Source organism: Sander vitreus, chromosome 24, assembly GCF_031162955.1.
Source record: "Sander vitreus isolate 19-12246 chromosome 24, sanVit1, whole genome shotgun sequence".
Taxonomy (NCBI): Eukaryota; Metazoa; Chordata; class Actinopteri; order Perciformes; family Percidae; genus Sander; species Sander vitreus.
This window is the reverse complement of record NC_135878.1, coordinates 13,940,375-13,963,312: the sequence shown is the minus strand read 5'-3', so window position 1 is coordinate 13,963,312 and position 22,938 is coordinate 13,940,375. Positions and strand designations below refer to the sequence as shown.

Below are 22,938 nucleotides of genomic sequence, written 5' to 3'. Positions count from 1 at the left end.
GTTTTGAAGAAGAATTTGGATGGTGCAACGAGGCAGGCCTGCCTGGTTCTTTCAGGGAATGATTGTAAAGATTTACAAAGTATATGTTTAGGTCAGTTTCTCTCTAACTGGGACATTTTGGGAACGATCGGTGGGATGTATCCGTGTATCCAGCTAATTTAAATAGCTCACGTCAGTGGAGTCGGACAGGGATAAAAAAAGGGGACTGGGTACCCAGGGCCATCATGTGAGGAGGGCCCAAAAAGATGCTAGAATGAATCGCTGTGGATGCGGGGAGGGGCCCATAGAAAATGCCTTTCTACAGGGCCCAGAATTTTGTGCTACGCCCCTGGCTCTCGTTACTGTATTGTGTCAACAGTTAACTTCATTTAATATTGTATGTGGCGTTTTCTTTTGCTGGGTGCAAATGTCCCACCAAAACAAGTAGATTTAAGGTATTATTATTATTATTATTATTATTATGTAGAAGTACTCTTAGAAGTCGTAGTATTAATGTAAAAATGAGCAGTGTCTAAAGCTATCCGGCAAAGAGGCAGTAGTACTGTTGAGTATTTTTAAGTCGTAGTAGTAGTACTAGTGGTGTGGTACAAGAGTATATGTTGCAGTGATTGTGAGCACTTTTTGTCTGCTGCTGCTGCTGGTCGAGTGGGACAACAGGGAGACTTTTTGTCCTGGCTGGGATCAATCGCTCCATAGATGACGCCCACCCAGCCAGGCCTCTCTGTGGGCGGCCGGTAGCCCAGCAGGCCGGCCCGGTCCGGCCCCGCCTGGGCCCTCCTCCAGCCCCCGCAGCCTGCAGGGGCCAACACAACAGGAGAGCTGCACTTTACATCTGAAAGCTTTCAGCTGACACTCGAGTGAACTTTAAAGTCACTGAGCTTTCATAGGGTGATCTACTTCCTGCTGAAGGAGGGATCACGCAAAACCAGAGACAGTTTAGAACCGAGACACCCCAACTCAGAGTAGTTTCCTGTATCTGTGTCACGTAGACTCCGCCCCGCCTCTTCAGGAGACTAGCGGCAGGTCCTGAGTGTATTGATTCCAATAGGAATCGTGAACACAGATTATGAGCGATTATTTCACCCCATAGTCACCAAAGTAGATATTGGACCCATTCTTCACAAGCCACATATCTCCAGAACATTCTGACACTGACAAACAGCATTATTCAGACGAACACATCAGGAGAAAATGAACTTGGTTTGAGACCTGTTTCTGTCTCAGGACCAATCTCAATCTCAGGATGCACTAGATTTAGTATAGGGGATCTTTGGCACAACCAATGGGATGTCAGTGAGAGAAAGAAAGGCAATTTGATTGGACGTGAAACCTCAATTTTTCAAATTCAAATCACAGGCCTTTAATATACAAACTGAACAATATTTGAGTCACACATTTGTGAGTCTGAGTTTATCCTTCTGCATTTCATGCGTTTTATGTTGATCGGACGCCACAGGCGCGTTGTATTGCCATAGTGTCAAACGTTTTATCCTTGTGTGTGTGTGTGTGTGTGTGTGTGTGTGTGTGTGTGTGTGTGTGTGTGTTTTTGTCCATGTGGTCTACTGGGAGCAGTGCTAAAGAGACAGTTATTTCTCTGGTGGAGACCAAAACGGAGCGTGATTTTTTTTTTTTTGGACACAAGTGGTAAAAAACAAACAAACAGATTATACAGATTGAAAAAATGCCAGAACAGCTAAAATGTTTGCAATAATCTGATTTGTAAGAAGACAGAAGAACAGCTGTGTAATCATCAAACACGTGTACATTTAAGTGTATGTTTTTGACGTGGCAGTGCAGACATTTAGCCGAGGCTTTCGTGCAGAGCGGGCCTCAGTGCTATTACAGTTTAACAGCAAATAGGACTTTAAAAATTTGTAATTTAGGCGTTTGCTTGCAGCTGACTCTCTGATCCAGGGTGACCTCAAATACACTGGAACATTACAGCGAGCTCCTGGATCACCCACATCACAAAACACAACAAACACTGAGCACATTTACATTTTTGCCATTTATCCGCCGCGTTGTCCACAGCAGAGTGCAGATTAAATTCCCTGATCGCCCACCGTCGGGATACTGACATTTTACATTTGCATTTCACTCCCTTAGCTGGAGCCTTTTTTTTCCTTCTTTTTTTTTTTACCTGGAGGGACTTTCAGTAGTTCACATTCACAGTGAATTTCTGTGGAAGTCATGACACAGTTGACACATTCGTTCTGCTGGTGGATGGGGTTTGATGCCGTCGAGGGGGGAAAAAAAACGCAGATGTGAGACAGGTTGTAGCACACACACACATTCTCACTCCCATCGCGTGAAAATACGGACGCTTGGTCAGGTGCCTTTGGCGTTGTTATTGACACTAAAAGCCTCTTTTAGCGGCATATCTAAACGTGCTTTGGAAAAGGTCGCGGGTGGGCTTACGTTTCCATGACACACGGGACAAGAACGGGACGGGGTTGGGTGTAGGAAACTGAAAAAAAAAGTCCTGTGTTGTTTGACCCACCTCAACCAATCTCCCTATGCCAGCGGTGTCAAACTTAACTTCCACTGCCCAAACGTTGGTGTATTACGAGTTCAGAGTGAGAACGGGTTGAGCAGGGGGGGAAACGGGGAAGAGGGATTTGTTGACGGTTCAATTCCCTGATTCAGCAGGTAAAACTACAGAGCCAGGGCCAGGTTAGCTTTGTGTATTAAAATATGGAGTACTTGATGCTTCTAGTGGGCAGTTTCGCTAAAAAAAGAAATGGATTTGCATCCACTCAAAACCCCCCTGTCCCCAAAAAGAGTGAAATAAATAAATCCTTTGTGCAAAGACAATCAATTGTCACGTTTCCATTCAGCTTTTGTGCCGCTCTACTGTATGCAGGCAGTAACCTCCACGGATGATATCAGATATTTAATTAAAGGCTAGTAAATCTGTATTCCCTCCGTGTGTTTCGGCCCTGTTGTCTCTGCACGCCGTCTCATCAGTGTGTATATGAGTTGTCAGCCTGTCTCCGCATTAATGTCGCCAAGACATATTCCCAGTGCGTTCGTCGTACCCATTTGCGATTTAAAGCGATGCCGGTTGTGATGTGCTGCACGGACGTGGGCAGGGGCGATGTGGGTACTTGTGCGTGAGGAGCCCTAAGTCGCAGAGGTTTTTTTTTTTTTTCTTCTTCTTCTAATTGAGTCAGGGACTTAATGCTGGCAAGGTAGGCGTGTGAGTGTGGGGGGGGGGGGGGAGGGAGGAGACTAATCCCAAGCTGCTGTTGTTTGTTTTTTTCCGTGCCTGCTGGCTGGAGATCAAAAAATTAACAGCAATAATCATGCAAAAAAAAAATGCGTGGCTTCACTTCAAAGCCTGCCTCAACTTTGCACACACCCTTGTAGCTCACATTGTTTCATCACATCTACCACTTTTTCTTCATTTGTCTTTACTCTCTTTACTCCCCCCCCCCCAAACACACACACACACACACACACACACACACACACAAACACACACACCACCACCTCTTCAGTGTTCATCTTTAGTCACATCTTAGCACATTTTTGCCGGGAAGTTTTGAAGACGATCTGATCGTCACTCGTGACCTTTCTGCGCTAATTAGTACACTTTAAACGCAGATTAATCACACCTTCAGTTAAGCTCAAAGTCGAGGCAGTTTTTTTGTCTTGTCACGCACAACACCACATCCAAGGCCCGGCTGGTTTCCCTCTGACTGCAGTATGTGTGGTCGTGGCAGAGGGAGCGTCTGCCTCCGCCTGAGATAGCAGACATGTCAGACGTCAGCAGCACTCTCAGGGCGAGGAGGCCGTGGGCGGCGAGGGGGGGGTCGCTGAGGCGCTGTACGTGGCCTGAGCGGCAAAACCTGGCAAATCCCCTCCACGGTCAGCCCACGGCCTGTCAGCAGGGAGCCACAGGGCTTCCCACTGAAGCCTCGAAAGGTGCAACGCGCAGCATTGTGAGACCAGTTTCAAAAAAACTCCAGCACATTAATGACGCCATTAAAACCCACTACTTTCAATGCACAGCAAATGATGCACATTTGTACTCAAAGTGACTTTTAATCTAATTTGTATGGGGGGGAACCTTGAATGAATGCAAATCATTTATAGTTAAAGGGTAAGTACCGTTTTTGTTCAACCTGGATTCTATTTTCCCATGTTTATGCGTCTTAAGTGACTGATGGGAACAACAATCTTTGACATTGGTCCAGCATTAAGCGAGATCGCTGCAGTCGGCAGTCAGAGAAACAAGCTACCATGTAAGGCCCCTTTCACACTGGCTGCGTGGCGTGAGCGTGTCAGCTGCGTCATGGCGTGTCCGTTTTTATTTTGGCTCCCGTGCATGCTAGAAATAGGACCGACGCCTATTTTTCTAAGAGCCTAAGAGTTTCCAGGCAACATAGAATACGAAAAGATGTTTATATGTCATTTTGACACTGATTTTTGCTCCACTGTAGCGGTTGGGGTTAAGGGCCTTGCTCACGGGCAACTCAGTGGTGGTGATAAGGGAGAGACAAGCGCTGCCACCATTGACATTTAGATGAAAGTCTCTAGGTTTTGATATAAATGTAATTAAAAAAAAACGCAGCCAGTGTGAGACGGGCCTAATATATATATATATATAACTTTCTTGTGTCCATGTTTTTCACCGAGGTGATTTATTTATTTTTTTCAACTTTAGGTTGTATAGTCGCTGAGTGTGAAGGCAGCGGATTTCCACGCTGGCACATTTGCAGGCAGCAGGGTTCCTATAGCTGTTTCTGCAGCAAAGTTTTCACACACACACAAACACACTGCAGGAACACTGCAGTCTCTATCTGTATGTCACATAACCTCCGCCTACGCTCACTACACCCACACACATCCTTGCCCAAAACGCCCACGCGAGTATAATCTGTGTGCAAAGACACACACACACACACACACACACACACACATCGCCCCTATACACACTAACCACCCACGCAGGCACACACGTGTTCAGTCAGACATAAGCCGCTCATACCATCCCACACTTTCTCAACAGACACAAAGTAAGACTCTGCTAACCAGGGAGCCTGTGCAAACACACCGGCTTTTATTCACATACGCACACACACGCACACGCACGCACGCGCACACACGCACGCACACACACACACACACACACACACACAAATTCTCACTCAATAGACACAAGCCATGGCCTCTTACGGCATCGTAAAACTCCAAAAAGAAACCAGCTTCAGCTACTTTTTAAACCAGATATTTTGATTTCACAACATTTGATTTATTTATTTTTGTTCTTCCTCACATCCACCGCCTGTCTAAAATGTGTCTGCCACAACCACGACACCGGGGCGGAGACGCCAAAAACACTTCACATTTTTTTTATATCACTCCTTCTTTTTGGGCATCCCAGTCATCCTGTAACCCATATTCCCTCCAAATGAAAAGGGACACTCCATGACAAGCACTACCACCGCCTGGAGACGGAATCATGCCGCTCTGTTGTTCCTCCCCCCTCTCTCCCTCTCCCTCTCTCTCTCTCTCTCTCTCTCTCTCTCTTTTCTTCTCCCCCCTCCAAAAGAGGAACTTGGATGAAAAGAGCTGCTTTTTTAGAAAAACGCAAAGTGTTGAGGATGTGGGTTGGTGGGAAGGAGAGGGGAGGAGACGGAGGGGAGGGAGGGAGGGAGAAGGGGAGCAGAGCAGCGTGGGCGCTCTGACAGGGCGAAGGGGCTGACAGGCCCAGGCGTGGGCGTGTCATTGAAATGTGTTTCTACTCCGGAGGGGGGGAGAAGAAGGGAGAGGAGGAGAAGGAGAAAAAAAGTTGCGGGGAGAAAAGAAAAATGAGAAGAAGAAATAGAAGAAAGAGGAAAAAAAAAAAGAGAGAGAGAGAAATGCAGAAATTAAACGAACAGGCGTCTCGTGAAAAGTGAAATCTGAAGCGGCTCCTTGCCAAATGAGATACAGTACAGCTCCACCGTTTGGAAGGTTTCTGTGTGGGGTAAGGGGGGGAGGAAGCAGAGAGAGAGAGAGAGAGAGAGAGAGAGAAAAGACGAAGTGACGCCTACTCTTTGGGAAATGATTGACAGGACGACTTGAAAGCAGATTGCTGCTGCCGTGTGAAAACCTTGTACCTCTTGCTCTCTGCGGTTTTTTTAATGTTTTTAGGACTAAATTGAAGGGAGTTTTTTTTTGGGGGGGGGAGATACAGAGATACAACTTTGCGAAACTTCGTGGAAAAGGGTGTTATGGGCAGCGGTGGAATGTAACTAAGTACGTGTACTCCAGTGCTGTGCTTAAGTAGCAAATGTTGAGGTACTTGTTACTTTACTTGAGTCTTTTTTCTTTTCATGCCACTTTCTACTTCTACTCCGCTACATTCCAGAGAGAAATATTGTACTTTTTTTACTCCACTACATTCATCTGTTACAGCTTTAGTTACTTTACACGTTAAGATTACTGCACACAGAACACATGTAGTTTATAAAATCTGATGTTTTATTCTAAATGAAACTAGCCAACAATATAACGGCCTACAAGTCCAGCTGAAATTTTTAAATTAGACCATTAAACACACAACTGGTTGGATCCTTTACACTTTCTACAATGGGAGGAGAGTTCTGAATCGAGTACTTTTACTTTTGATACTTAAAGTACATTTTCCTGATGATACTTACAGACTTTTACTGAAGTAATATTTTCAATGCAGGACTTTAACTTGTGGTATTAGTACTTTTACTGAAGTTAAGGATCTGAATACTTCTTTCGCCACTGGTTATGGGTAACGCCCACAAACATCTCAACGACACGTAGAGAAGACGTGCGCGCAATGAAAGTGTTTCAAGTGGTTCAGTTTGGCCGTTTATTTCAGCACGGTGCTGCCCGCAATTGATCTTCTAACAGCGCTTGAAATAAAGCGTCTTTTCAAGGCATTTCATCTTGTTATCGCTCCCTCTTGTCGTCGTCCCGTCCATCGCAACACTCCCGTCGCGTCGGTGCCTTTGGCATTTGTTATTGATGCAAAAAGTCTCATTAGTTTCACTTTTTAACTCTTAACTTAGGGAAAGATGGTGGGTGGGGTTACAAAATTACATTTCAGTGACATGCAGGACAAGAACGGGACGTGAACCCCGGTCTCCTGGGTGAAAGTCCTGTGTTGTTTGACCCATCCACCACCCCAACCTTCCTCCCTACGTGGATTTTTGGTCTTCCATACTACTCTCTACCGTTGTCTCTCTTCATACTACGTCATCTTACAGCGCCGCGTTCGAGCTGCTGCTCCCCACCCACCATCTTTTCCTAAACCTGAGTGTCCCGTTCTTGTGCCGCATCTCAGTCAGTACGTCCCGACCCAGAGCGTCAAAAGGGACGTCAAGAGTCCCGACACTAAAGGAGACGTTTCGCTTTCAACCGTATGACGATGATGATCTGTTGTACTATGGCAACTGGATTCTTATGCAAACATATCCACTGTACGTGTATGCTACAGTGTACAGCGCCACGTTCGAGCGTCAAAAGGGACGTCAAGAGTCCCGACGCTAAAGGAGACTTGAATAACAAACGCCAAAGGACGCACTTTCAGCGTGAATAACTAACACCAAAGGCACATGACCAAGTGTCCGTATTTTACACGATGGAAGAGTGAGAATGTGTCGGCGTTCCATACAGACGCTAAAAGGTGATTTTTGCGTCGGTATCTGACGCTGAGACACTGACCAAGCGTCAGTACTTTACGACATCGGTAGTGAGTCCGTTCACGTCAGTACGTTGAAATTCTTTCGCGTTTGTTTCACGCGCGTGGTGGTTTGATTTGTATCCAGAATTTCCATCCACATTTAGCGCAAATTTGAACCAAATCTGCTCGAGAAAGTGTCAACGAACGCACATCTCCGTCCACTCCACATGCTAGCGTTAGCGAATTCGCGGTAAACACAAAGTACAGCTGAGGCTGACGGGAATGAACACGTTAAAAAAAAAAAGGGTTGACCCAATGCCTGCCAATGAAAAATCATCTGGCGGATCACCAAAATGGTTACAATTCAGTCCTTTAAGGTGGAAAAGGTGAGTCCCTTTTAGCACAACTTCACAACTTTGCCTGATAAACCTGCGGTGACTTTTGTCTTCTGCAAAAGCAATCATGCCAATAAAACCCTTCCATGGAGAGAGGAGGCTTTAAAGAAACAAGGCAGTGCCGTAAAATTAGGCAAAGAGGGAAACTGGGACTTGTGGAAACAGGCAGCCTGGGTGTCGACCTACCTCGCAGCGTGGGTGGACATCCTATTTCCTGCCGGCACTCTCGCTTTAATTTGTTCTTGTTTGGTTGTTGTTAGATATTGAGTGCAATGTGTGTGTGTGTGTGTGTGTGTGTGTGTGTGTGTGTGTGTGTGTGTGTGTGTGTGTGTAAAGGTGAGGGAGGAGGGAAGTGGGTGAGGAGGGAGTTCATAAGAGAGAGATACGGAGCTGATATTCCTTCTCCTCTCCATTTCTTTCAGAATCTAATTTGATCCCCGTCTGCTCGGAGGCTGATCCATGGGAACGCCGTTAGAAGGTCATATCTGCATAATAACACACACACACACACACGGCCAGCCAGACGCGGATTTAGAGGCTGAAGGTGGGCGGCCTGGAATCCTCCCTGCCTACCTGCGTTTGGATAACACATCATAGGTATTAGCACGAAACTATGTCCTTGACTTTGAGAAACATGTAGTGTGACGAAGATGATCTCAACTCAGGCTGCCCTTATCAACTGTTTCCTGAGCTTTCAACCGTATGACATGATCTGTTGTACTGTGGAAACTGGATTCTCATGCGAACATATCTACTGCACGTGTGCACTAACAGTGCAGCTTTTTTGTAAGAAAACCACCTCCATCAACTTTCTGAAAACGCCTCCTTTGAATTCGGAAAGATTTGTAATGCATATGTATCGTGTCCAAACGTACAAAAAAAAAAGCCTCTTGGAGCCACACACTAAACCCATCAGGACGTGGGCTTTATTAAAATGAATGTGCAAATCGTGGAGGATTTTGACTATTTGCAGTCTACTTTAAAGAACTCATGCTACAGATTTAAAGGACAAATGCGGCGCACAACGAACCTAGGGGTTAATAACACGTGTCCCGAGTCGACCGTTCTCTGCGATCTGTATTCATGCTAATCGAACGTGACCAGTTTCAGCGCAAACCGCTAATTAGCTTATAACGCTAGTCGTCGGGGCACGACTGAAGTAAACTACACCACTAACAAAGCTCAAAATGGCACCACACTTCCACGGTAGCATAATGAGGGTCCCTACATGCAAACCGAAGCATTCGCCGTGTTTGAGCTATGTTACTGGTTAGTGGTTGCACGGCGCACGTCAGCGCATGTATACGTGAACGGTACTGTCTTTATAATCTATCTGTCTGTACACTTACAAAGTTGTCAATGCTCCGTATATACAATAACGGGCTACAAAGTCTTCCTACAGGCTCCCCTGAATGTCACGTTTTTATCACGTTTGATCTTGTTTTGGTTTATTTATATAGAAACTGAAGTTGTGGTTGTTTGGTGTTTTAAGCCCCCAATGTCGTCTTCCAGGCAGCGCTGCCTGGAAGGCACTAGGATTAGGCAATGGTTAAGGTTAGGTGCCTTGAAGTCGGCGGTCGCAGCGTTGCCTTGAAGTCGACGTTGGGGGCTTAAAACACCATCGAGCCAAGTTGTGTCAGGCCGTGCTAGCTGCTTCCCTATAGTTTCCAATCTTTGTGCTAAGCTAAGCTAACCTGCTGCCAGCGGTAGCGTCATATTCATCGTACAGAAATGAGATTGGTATCGATCTACTCATCCAACTCTCAGCAAAACAGTGAATGAGTATAGTTCCCATAATGTGTAACTATTTCTTTAAAGTATTTGATATCATATAGTGTCTGTAGTATTGTTATAGTTGCCATAAAAGGATTTATGTGACTTTATAAGTCACCTTAGTATCACTTTTAGTTATTTTGACACCCTATTCTATAATAACCCTGTGTGTTATACCAAGATAAAAATGTGCCAAAAAAAAACCCATACCAATACCAAATTTTTTGTTTATCGGTGAGTTTATATTCCAGCATAATCGGCAGTTTTGCTTTGATATTTGTTTTAGTTTCCTTCTGAAATTAATTAGAGGATCTGAAAAGCAAGCAGTCCTAACCCGTCCACCCACACACACACACACACACACACACACACACACACACACACACAGTACAAATACTAGTTTTCTCATCATTTGGGCTTTTGAAGACACATAAAAGGAGCTGCAGCGTTGAGTGTAAATTGTTTTATTTCATACTTTGGCTGCTGTGTTCGGGGTGTGACATTTGGGGGTGGTGTTTGGGGGTGGGGACTGGCCTAATTCCCCAAAATAGCTCATTGATAATGAATCAGGCTCTGAAAGCGACCGTGTGGAGATTTGATTCGAGAGCTGAGGGCTTCACGTGGGCTTACGTGCAAATATTAAAGTTTCTCGCAGTTACTGTTCACCTGCAAAAAACGTAACGTGGAAAATAATCCTAAATTGTACAGCCCTGTTCTTCGGTAGTGCACATGATGATAAACACTTAACAGTTTAATGAGAGAAACACACACACACACACACACGCACACACACACACACACACACACACACACACACACACTGCACAGAGGGTTTCCTGCTACCCACTCCCCTGTGTTAGAAACCATTTGCATGCCCTGTCACACTACCGAAATCTGAATTGAACATTTGCATGCTTCCCTGTCTCATTGACGCACTTGTGTGGCACTCAACTTCACTCACACAGGGCTAAAACCTACTCGTATAGGTATCAGTCTGTGACGTACTGCTTTTTTGTAATCCCCTATGTGACACACGAAGAAGATCATGAGATGCAGTTGAAAGGCCGGAAAAGCTGATAAGTGGATCTTTGAGCTCAGTGCATATTAGGGATGTAACGATACACTCAACGCGCAGTACAAATGTACAGAGCGCTAGACAAAGGACAAAATATTCCTTTAACTGTAATTGTACTTTATCTTAAATGACAAAAATAACAAAGATTTCCACATCAAAATAACGAAATAAATGGAAAACAAATCCCTTGAAATGAATAAACTAAGAAGACGAAGTGAAATCTAAAGTAGATTACGCCCTAGGACATTTAAAAACTGCAGAGATAAGCCTTTTTTAAAACCTCTTTGAGACCTTTCTGTTTAACCAGAAATAGCGCTAAACCTACCAGACTCCATTTAAAAAAGCAATACTTTTAGCGTGTATAGAGCCAACATATATTTCACATGTAAATCAGTAAACTATGTGTTATGTTTCCACCAAAACTAGAGTTGTGATGGTTGGAAAAGTAGAAAGATGACCCAAAAACAGCTTTTCATAGTTTTTTAGTTTCTGTCGACTTTGAATGAAATGTATTTTACGATGCTAAAATTACTGTTTATTTACATGGAGTCTGGTGGCTTTAGCGAACGCAATTCACGGACAGCCTGATCCGTGCAAGACTTATAGATAGAAAATGTACCACTACTAAAAACTTACCCATACACACATTTTACACAAAGAACATGTACATGTGTTGGGTTTGAGGGCAAGATTTGTACGCAAAAAGATGGCGGAAGTGGACGCTCACAACTTGTACTCATTTGAGGATAAGGCAGCTACTTGTAACATGTATATTCAGGATGTTCTCATAAACCATTCGTACATATAGATTTGAAAAGTAAGGCACTGTAATTTGTATATATTTAACGTATTTATTGCTGTTGAAAACACAGGGCTTTCAATGACTTTCACCCAGGAAACGCGTGTTCGTTCCTCGGGAGTGTTACTTAACCCTTACCCTTACCCTTAACCCTAACGCCGCCTTCACATTGGCACAGTAGATACGTCTGGGAAACGACCAGAAGTCATTCATTTCCTATGGAGATTCGCAGACCGCATGCGAATGGGTCCAAACGAGTGCGGTGCGGGGAAAAAAACGTGTCCGTTGGTCATCCGGATGCGTTAAAAAAATTGAACTCGTACGACAGGCAACAGAGGGTTCCTATCCGACAATCCGAGCGGAAGTTAGCGTTGCTATGGTACTGACAAACAAATCTGAATTCTTAACTTTTAACAAAATAAATAAGGATTTCATAACGATATGTCGTCATGTAATCTTTAAAATTTTCATGATTTCCTAACGTTGTTAGGGCAGTTAATACAATTGCTCGCGTTAGCTAATCGAGCTAGCCTGAGCTCGCCAGCTGACGTTAGCTAACGCCAACTAGTTAGCTAGCTCGAGCTCGCTAGCTCAAGTGAATTGACGTTTCTTCATTCAGACAGCATTCAGATTGTGACGCTCACTTTTTGTCGGCTAAACTCAACCGGCACCGTCGCCTCACGGAGCTCGGTAGTCTCGTGACCAGCCGGCGGTACTAGTATCGCAGGATATCATACGAGTTGGTGTGCGTACATTTTTGTAACGAACCCGTTTAATGAGAATGCGTTGGCATGTATATTTTTTATTTTTTGTGGCACATTACGTTTTTCTCACAGTCTCTGTTGTCTTTTTGGTTGGTTTTGTATTTGACCTCTACTTAATTCACACTTGTTAATGTTGTGACCGTGCACAATTGTGATATACTGAAAATCCAATAAAAAAGTCAAGCTAAAAATATACATAGGCTATGAACTCAATTTAAAAGACATTTTACAGGCGCCCTTAATTATAAAGAACAGTTTTTCAAACCCAATGCAGGATGTTCAACTGCCTGGTGATCATTTCTATTATCTATTGATTATCGGTTCTGACAATATATTTACAGTTCAGGAAAGATGCAAATCACGAAATAGTCTTCATCACATTAATTTAGTTTGAGAACATGGAGTGTGCAAACTGCTGCGTCTCTCTGTGTCTCTGTGGGTGTTGAACCTGCCTGTGTTTGGTATTCCGTGCAGAAAGCCTCCCACGCCCCGTGTGTCCGCCCACGCGCGGATTTGCGTCACGCAGGGAGCAGCGTGGGCGAGAGAGAGAGAGAGAGAGAGAGAGAGAGAGAGACAGAGAGAGAGAGAGACTGAGAGAGAGAGAGAGAGAGAGAGAGAGAGAGAGAGAGAGAGAGAGAGAGAGACACAGAGAGAGAGAGAGAGCGAGAGAGAGAGAGAGAGAGCGAGAGAGAGAGAGAGAGAGAGAGAGAGAGAGAGAGAGAGAGAGAGAGAGAGAGGCTCTGTGGCAACCGCGCGGAATATCCCACTGTATTCTGCTGCCCGGCGTGAAGCTTTCCGCGGTTAGAACGTGGCAGAGACAGGAAACGCTGTCAAAGTAAAAGCATCTGAACTAACAGGTTTGTTGTAGAAGTAAAAAGTCTTACATTCAAGTTAAGGTACAAACGTAGCCTAGTAACAGTACTTAAAGTATTAAAGTAAATATCCTTGTTGGACACAATAATTGGAATAGGCCATCAATACAGTTTTACCAAAGTAGGGTAAGACCAGATAAGTTTTTTTGACGTCTTCCTACTCCTTTCCTGTCAAACTTCGGTACAAACAAATGTTCCTTTTCATGGGGGGGAAGATGGGAGATTGTGATGTGTATTTGAGTGTATTTGTCATTATTCTATATTTTTTTTATTTTGAGGATATAATCTTTTGCATAAACTTTTATTTTTTTAAGTTTTTATTATATATATATACATACATACACATATACTATGTATCTATGTAGGCTGTACATTTTATTCTACACTTGTATATACATGTACATTCTATGTACAAGTTTATATATACGGTTTTTTTTTCCCTTCGGTAGTTCTGGCATTTTTATCTATGCATTTTTATCTTTGCTATTTAAATTTTATTTCTAGTATATTTCTTGCATTTTCTGTATGTGTGTGAGTAAGTATGTGTGTATGTCCTTGTAACTCGCTGCCGTAACAGAGAAACTTCCCAATTTGGGATTAACAAAGTCCATCTATCTATCTATCTATCTATCTATCTATCTATCTATCCATTTCTATTTTAATGCGCATCACCACGGCTTTTATTTTTTGTTACGCTAGCCGGAAGTGCGTGTGTGTACGTGTGCCTGCGTGTGGGTTTGACGGTGGTGAATAGTGCAGGGGAGTGGAGAGAGACGCTGCGAGAGGACTCAAAACACTCTCACACACACACACACACACACACACACACACGAACGCACACTTGGAGGAAAAGGACGCACTAAAAGACGCACGAAGGGCTTTCTTTTTCACTGATATTCCGCGCTTTCTCTCTCTCTCTCTCTCTCTCTCTCTCTCTCTCTCTCTCCTTCGCTCGTTCAACGACAGGAGAAAGAGAAAAGTTTCCAGAAAGAGAGGAAGAGGAGAGGAGTGTCGCTTGGTCGGAGCACGCAGACAAGCACGCGCTCTTTTGACTCTTGTCCTGGAAATAATTTTTCATTTTAAGAGTATTTTTGAATGTTACGCGCCTTGCTGTCTTGGGGGGATTCCGTCTGTGCGGGCTTTCCTGTTCTGCACAAATCCACACGCCAGCCTCTGTGTTGATAAACAGGGAAAGACAAGAAGACGGAGAACCGGACCAAAAGGGGGCCGAAACTCACCAGGTAGGCACAATAACGCCTCTTATCCTTAGCCTACTTTGCTTTTTATCCTTAACTCATTTTTCTATTTTGCAAAAGACAGCGCCACATATAAGTGCCAGTTATTATAGGACTATTGTAGAAGACGCTTCAAAGTATCATTCGATTCGATTATATTAGATCGACTTTAATGATCCCAAAATTGGGAAATGTTAGTGCTACAGCAGCAAAATACAAGACGCGCAGCACACACAGAGAATATACAGGACATAATGAAAAGGATGGAATGCAAGAACAACCATTCTAACACACAGATAAACAAACACAAAAGGGAAGAATGTGCAAGTGGCGAATGCAAAAGTAGCCTACAACTAGCCTACTTAAATAGTATTTATATGGGATGTCTGTAAAACTCTGTGTAGGAACATTACATTGCAAGATGACTGAGCAGCATAGGCTACACATGCTTTAAAGTCTCTATTGGAAAACTGAGAGATGAAATAATATGTGGAATATTATAGGATTTTAAAGTTGACTGTGTCATTGTCACATGAAATAGTTATCACCGGGATATTGTAGGGGATTATGATGTGAATAGCTTGTGCGTCACTTATGTTATATATTTTTTTGAAGCTGCTGTGTAGGGCTTTTTTATTTATTTTTATTTACACTCGATAATTATACTAAATGTGATGCTAAGATGATTTCAAGGGACACGTGTATGAAGTCAGGGGGGGGGGGACATTAATGGTTGCAACGTTACATTATTCCACACCTGAATCATTAATAAATCACCAATCATAGTGAAATGAAAGTATCCCTCACTTTTAGAAAGCCCTGGTCTGCTGCGTGGCACTTGACCTGGAAAACTACACAGCAGCTCACGTGTGTGTGTGTGTATCTGTGTGTGTGTGTGTGTGTGTGCCTCACTTCTCTAGGTGAAAAGCCAAACTCGCTTTTTGTGAAGCAGGACTCAATTAGAGCCTGCCATTCACAGCCGCCTACTACTCACACACACACACACACGCAAGCATGCACGCACGCACGCACACGTCTGCTGTGATAAAAAACTGGAGTAAGATATCATGCTTGAGAGTGTTTGTGCAGACGGCTGTTGAACTGAAACACTGACGATAAAGCTTAGTCAAAGCTACTACTTCTTCAAATGAACTAAACCTAAACTAAACATGAATCTGCAGGTTCCGTTTGCGGAAACTACAGTGTGGCGCTGCAGCGGGATTACTTTATTCTCCAGGCACACACGGTTTGTCTCGGACACACACACGCAGGAGTTCACATGCTGCAGCCAAATATAGTTCTTCAATTCACACATTTGTGCTTTAGCGTGAAAAAACCCAGCAGAAAACACCTTTTTCAGTATGACAAGAGTGGCAACCTCTGTTAGCTGCTTTGTTGTATTTTAGGGCTGCATCTAACAGCTACTTTTGTCTATAAATTGTCGTAAAAAACATAAATAATTTTGAATTATATTCTGAAAGAGCCCAAGGTGAAACATGTATATTTCTCATTGTATACTGACCAACAGTCCAAAACACAAATATATTCAATTTACTATAATTTATGTCAAAGAGAAGCATCAAAACTTTAATTTCTAACCCTTGTGTTGTCCTCAGCTCAAGTCTGACCCGTTTTCAAAGTTAGTTTTTTTTTTTATATCAGAGACAAGGGTTTCTTTCAACCAAATTGCCCAAAATAATGGTGGTTCCATACAACGTTCTTCAGGTAACATTCTTTTCCTAAAACTGTCCCGTGCTTGTGCCGCATGTCAGCGCATCAAAAAGTCACACCAAAGGTCCCGACCCAGAGTGTCAAAAAGTGAGGCCAAAGGTCCCGACCCAGAGTGTCAAAAAGTGAGGCCAAAGGTTCCGACCCAGAGCGTCAAAAAGTGAGGCCAAGAGTCCCGACCCAGCGCATCAAAAAGTCACACCAAAGGTCCCGACCCAGAATGTCAAAAAGTGAGGCCAAAGGTCCCGACCCAGAGCGTCAAAAAGTGAGGCCAAAGGTTCCGACCCAGAGCGTCAAAAAGTGAGGCCAAAGATCCCGACCCAGAGCGTCAAAAAGTGAGGCCAAAGATCCCGACCCAGAGCGTCAAAAAGTGAGGCCAAAGGTCCCGACCAAGCGCGTCTAAATATATATACAATTTGCTGATATTACTTTTAATTGTAACGGACTATTTTCACAGAGCAGTATCGATACTTTTACTTAAGTAAAGGATCTGAATACTTCCACCCGAGTATACCATCCGTTGTATTTGTTAGATTCCCAAGATAAATTATGAGAAGATTATGCAATATTGGTATTTTCTTCAACTCGAATCCTGAACTTTAAAGTCATAATTAACCCAAATTCGGGAGATCAGTGCCAATACCCTGCCCAAGATATTAACTCTCGTCCTATTCAGAGTGACAGATATCATTTAGATTTTCCCAAATATGATTCTGCTTATTGATTCCTTTTCTTATCTGGTATGTTTGTCGCTTTCTTCCCACTACCGGCACTAGTTTTACACATATTCTTGGAATTCATGGTCAATAAACCTCATTCATATGAAATTATATAAAAAATGTTATTTAAAAAAAACTCTGAAATTCTATGATGATATTATTTTTTACTAATAGTTAAAGGGTAACTACTGTTTTTTTTTAACCTGGACCCAGACTATGTTCCTATGTGTTTGTGTGTTTGTGTGTAAGTGACTGATGGGAACAACAATCTCTGACATTGGTCCAGTATTTAGCGTGAACGTTGTAACCGGTAGCCACAGACCGGGCTGCAATGTAACCCTACGGGGGAAATGTTCAGCGTCAATTTGGTCCACTAAAAGTGCTTTTTTTTAACCAGTGACATACTCAGATTATTATTCTAAGTGTCTGACAACATTATGGAAAGGATCCCTTCAGAAATAGACTTTTAAAGAGTCTTTGAGACCTTTCTCTTTAACCAGAAACAGTTCTAAAGTCGCTAGCGCTAAACCCCCCAGACTCCATTTAAAAAAACAATACTTTTAGCGTGTATAGGGCCAACATATATTTCACATGTAAATCGGTAAACTATGTGTTTATTTCAACCAAAACTAGAGTTGTGATGGTTGGAAAAGTGGAAAGACGACCCAAAACGGCTTTTCATAGTTTTATTTTGTTTCTGTCGACTTTGAATGAAGTGTATTTTATGACGCTAAAATGACTGTTTATTTACATGGAGTCTGGTGGGTTTAGCGAACGCAATTTCGCGTAACATTTTCATGTTTAGAAAAAGGATCTTACTCTTTAACAGAAAGGTCGACCTCCTTAGAAATCCTTTCCATAATGTTGTCAGACACTTAGAATATTAATCTGAGCCTGTCAGCGCCAAAACGAGCACACGGTTTCCTCCAAGAGAAGTGAGGCGACAGGGACTGTGATTCCTCGGAGCTACACTCCCCTGTCCTCTGAGTAAAAACTGAGTAACAGAAAAAAATTGCTCTCTGGTAAAACAATGAGCAGATTTCTGGATCTGCTTCAGGGCTGCACAATATATTGTTTCTTTTTTTTCTTTTTTTTTTAAATCGTCATCGTGATTTTAACTGCCGCAATAAACACATCACAAAAGGCTGTGACACATCGTGATAGACACTCTGAGTTTTTTGTCTTAGTTGAAAGAAAACATCTTACTGAATATATATATATATATATATATATATATATATATATATATATATATATATATTATTATTTATTTTTTTTTCAGTAAGTTGCCATCTATACTGTGTTCCGGGTGTGTTTACAGGTCTGCTGAGTCACACGTTCATTTCCGTTCCCTCTGTTCAACGGTACGTCGCGTGGTTTACTCTATTTGTATTAAACAGGTTGTGTCGTAATTCTATATTTCTGTTTTTAGAGGCATTCAACAAAACTCCTTTTCTCATACATGAGCACCTTTTGCGGGTTAAAGGTCAGCCACAGCGGATGTTTGTTTTTTTTTGGCATCAGAAGAGATTAAAAGCTACAAAAAGAAGTTGGAAAGCTGACATTTGAAAAGAGCGTCAGTTGATGTTATCGATACGGATGAAAGAACTAAGTTACGAAGGCGTACCAGAGGTTGTTTTGTGAATGCTAAGTAATTCAAACTAATGTGAAATACGCGCACCTGAGTCTACCACAAACCGAGGGAAAACGCTGAGAATGAGCGATGAGTGTGTTAAAAAGGTCCGAGGAGTAAATTACATCTATGGTCCCAGCCCTACAAGGTATGAGGTTTTTCATTTTCCTGACTCTGCTTGCCTGCCTGGCTCTCTGGGCCTATTCTGGGCGAGGCGAGCCCGCCACCTACACATCCTGCAGGGGTGGAGAGAGGCATGTGGTCCTCCCAGCAACCCCGGGCCGGCTGACTGCCACTCCTCTGTTAGCTGGGCCTCCGCAGGGGCCTCGCATGCACATAGGAAGAGTCAAAAAACAAAGCCTCCACTTTTGACTTTTCCTCGAATTATTAAGGTGGCAAGCGACAAGTATTTGACGCAGAGCCGAGTGTTTCCGTGCTTCGTAAGGCTGGAGAGTGGACGACAGCGAAGAGTGCGTGTGTGTGTGTGTGTGCGTGCCTGATAGGGTACTGGTGCAATATTTTTACATCTATATGGGGTATATGCTATGTTATATTTGATCTGGTATTAGGCAATTGGGCATTGTGCAATACAGAAGTTATTGACCGCAACATGAGTTAACAGGAAATGTGCAATCATCAAAATGAAGTGCAAGACGAGGGGGAGGATATGTTGTGGGTTCTCTTCTGTTCTTCTGTGATTGTGGGGAAAGGGGGGGGGGTTAATTGTGTGGGGGTTATTAGATGTTCATTAAGCATTGAATGAGATAATGTATGATTATGTTTCTATGTAGGTTAACTGCATGTTTACTGTGTGTTTATGCGCGATGTGTCGCCATTTTGTTTCTCTCGAATGCCCAAGATGAATTTCTCCAACAGGAGACAATAAAGGCTTATCTTATCTTATGTTATCTTAATCTGACAGCCAAGCATATCCAGAAAAGTTGAATACATGGGGGTTCTTCGAATGTGGAATCTGTGAAGAAACACTTAGACATAGGGCTAGTCTCGCTTTGCCAGACCACCCACACGCTGCGGAGCGGAGGAAGGGGTCTGGCTAGTCCACACAGAATTCCGGGACGGGAGAAAAATGTGCTCTGGTTTATTGGCATTCCTTTAAACCAATCACAATTGTCTTGGGCGGTGCTAAGCTCCGCACGGTGCCGCTGCAAAATAGCCTCGGGAAGGAGCTCGTTTTGATGGAACATGTGTACGTTCAATGGTTGTTTTAGTCGTGCAACAGAAAACTCTGATTGGACAGATAGTCTTATAGATAGTTTAGAACGCCAACACAAAGAAAGAGGAAGGGGACAGGACATCGGCGAAAAGACATGAATTTCCTGCGGCGCTGGAGCAATTCCCGGAAGTGGAACCTCGAGGACATAGACTAACATAGGGCTGCACGGTATGAGGAAAATATGCGATAACCTTGTTGTATATCACGATAGGTATAAGAAATACAAAATGAGACCTGTACAAAGGCAGCTATGGAATCTTTAACCCATGCGCCTACTGAGTGTCGTTTTGTGTCTTTATCACCACACATGAAACGTGAATATTTTCGAGTTGAAACGCCTGAAAGGATGTAGATATGTGAAAATTCCTACCTTTTTAACCATTTATTCCCAAAAACTGCAAGCCTCTCCTCCTGGCATTCTTGATCAACTTGAACACATTCGCGCACCTGCTGAAGCCTGATAAACTGCAGTCACGAGCCTGCCAAGAATAATATGTACAGTCCAAATATAAGTCATGTACATGCTTCATAGAAGCATGCCTCCGTGTCAGTTTACAGGGCCGCGAGCGGAGAAAATGTCGTTTATTTACGCCGAAACAGACAGGAGAGTGGGGTCGATCTAACTAAAAGAAAAAGTATTTCCCCATCAACGTCAAATATCACACAGCTGTAACAATTCCAAATTTTGCCGTACAATTTGTAAATAATATTTTTTTTATGTTTTTACTTTTTTATACAAATTATAGTTTTGAATGAATCCCAGGATACATCTTTTGGTTATATAATCGCTGTCATGTGACCCGGATATTGTAGTAACACAAATACACAGCCTATGAAGTAAAACATGTTTTCTAACTTAAGGTCTTTAGGCGTATGGCTGGTAATCGTTGATTGTGTTTAGATATGCCAAATAGTAATTATACATGTGGTAACTGGTCGTACTATATATATTTTTATTATTATTTCAATTGTTAGTTGTTGGCACTTGACCCTGAACACGTTCATAACAACAAAACTGAACCTGAGACAATTATATTGTTAATCGCAATTATTTCTGAGACAATTTCTTGTACAGCAACATTTTGAGTTGTTACTGCTCTACGATTATGTCCAAAAAATGGACAATTAGACAATCATGTAATAATTGTTACAGGCTTAGTCACACAACACGCGTCCTCTGCAAATCTGTCCACGTATTAACCCTTTGTGCGTCCTCCCTCTCAGGTATGGCGGCGGTGTTGCCGAGAACCCTGGGTGAGCTGCAGCTCTACCGCATCCTGCAGCGAGCCAACCTGCTCTACTACTACGAGGCCTTCATCCAGCAGGGCGGCGACGACGTGCAGCAGCTGTGCGAGGCCGGCGAGGAGGAGTTCCTGGAGATCATGGCGCTCGTGGGCATGGCCAGCAAGCCGCTGCACGTGCGGCGCCTGCAGAAGGCACTGCGTGACTGGGTCACCAACCCGGCCGTCTTCAACCAGCCGCTCACCTCGCTGCCCGTCTGCAGCATCCCCGTCTACAAGCTGCCCGAGGGCTCACCCACGCTGCTCGGCGCCCAGGACCGATCCAACACCGCCAGCGTCAAGATGCCAAAAGCCGCCGCCGCCACCGCCGCCGCCTGCTCCGACCCAGGGAAGCTGGACGTGGCGCGGGACAAAGTGTCGGCCGGGTCGCCCCTGCAGGGCGGCAGCGAGGCTCGATTCTGGTCAGGCCACAGCAACGACAGCGAGCACAGCCTGTCGCCGTCGGACCTCGGCTCCCCGTCCTCGCCGAGAGACGCGCTGGAGGCTCTGGACGCCGCGGCGGTCCAGTCGGTCCTGGAGTGCGTGGACAGGATGGCGCCGGGGCTTCCCAAGACGGACTTAGCCGAGGTCAAAGAGCAGCTGAAGAACAACAAGAAGCTGGCGAAGATGATCGGACACATCTTCGAAATGAGCGACGAGGAGCCACGGCGGGAAGAGGAGATCCGGAAATACAGCGCCATCTACGGACGCTTTGACTCCAAGAGGAGGGACGGGAAACACCTGACACTGCACGAGGTTGTCCACAAAAGAATAATCGCCACCCCGCTGCTTGAAATTACGTGCTTAGAGCTGTAACAATTTCAAATGTTGTCGTACAATTCGTTGTCTCAGAAATAATTGCGATTAACAATATAATAGTCTCTTTCGGGTCAAATTAAAAAAATTATTTATTCATTTATTACTTTTTTTAAACAAATTAAAGTTTTGAATGAATCCCGGGATACATCTTTTGGTTATATATCACTGTTATGTGACCCAGATAATGTTATAACACAAATACACGTAGTAAACAACGCCCAGGGATTCCCCCAGAAAAGTTGTTTAGACCCGGTTGGCAAGTTTTTCCGAAGAGGGCCCGGCTCGGACCAGTCCCAGACCGATGGCAGCATTAATGTAGAGCCAAAAAGTTTCTGGTTAACAAAATAAATGGACGGAATCCCGAAATTGAGAATTGGAAAAAGCTATAAAACATATTCCATAGGGCCGCACATTAAGTCAGTGCTAAAAGCTAAGTGAAGATTTGAAAATATGAGTACATCTAAGTTCCCAACCGAGCCGCCCCACTGTAACTGTAGTTTAAAAAAGGTCTTGCAGGCTTGCAATACCCTGGGGGAAACCCTGCAGTGCCTCTTTATTATCTAAAACATTTTTTCTAACTCTCTCTCTCTCCACCCCCCCACTCCCATTGCCATTTTTGATGCAATGAACATGTTTAGGGTCAAGTGCCAACAACTAACAATTGAAATAATAATAAAAAGACATAGTCCGACCAATAATCACTTATAATAACATAATTACAATTTGGCATAACTAAACAACATCGACAATTACCAGTCATACGCCTAGAGACCGTAGCTAATGTTAGCAATCCGTTGCGGTTATTGAATTGAATTGAATTGAATTGAAAGCCTTTATTGTCATTGTACTTTACAATACAGCGAAAATTAGCCACGCTACTCCACTGGGTGCATACAATAAATACAATAAATAATCCTTACAGGGTATATAAAACAGAATAAAAACAGTAAAAGAGCGACGATTA

At 43.5% G+C, this 22,938-nt stretch overlaps 1 protein-coding gene across 3 annotated transcripts in view; it reads left to right on the top strand.

Annotated features, from left to right (window-relative positions):
• Positions 1-6,141: 6,141 nt before the first annotated feature.
• LOC144512638 (NGFI-A-binding protein 1-like) overlaps positions 6,142-22,938 on the top strand; it is a 30,967-nt gene continuing 14,170 nt past the window's right edge. Inside the window, exons 1-3 of one of the 3 annotated variants that reach the window (XM_078243467.1) lie at positions 6,142-6,288; positions 8,466-8,521; positions 21,100-21,911. In XM_078243467.1, coding sequence (XP_078099593.1) covers positions 8,503-8,521; positions 21,100-21,911 — 831 coding nt within the window. In that variant the 5' untranslated portion in view covers positions 6,142-6,288; positions 8,466-8,502. Of the gene's footprint in view, positions 6,289-8,465; positions 8,522-14,410; positions 14,568-21,099; positions 21,912-22,938 lie in introns of those variants that run through there. The other 2 variants (XM_078243465.1, XM_078243466.1) reach the window with 2 other exon arrangements.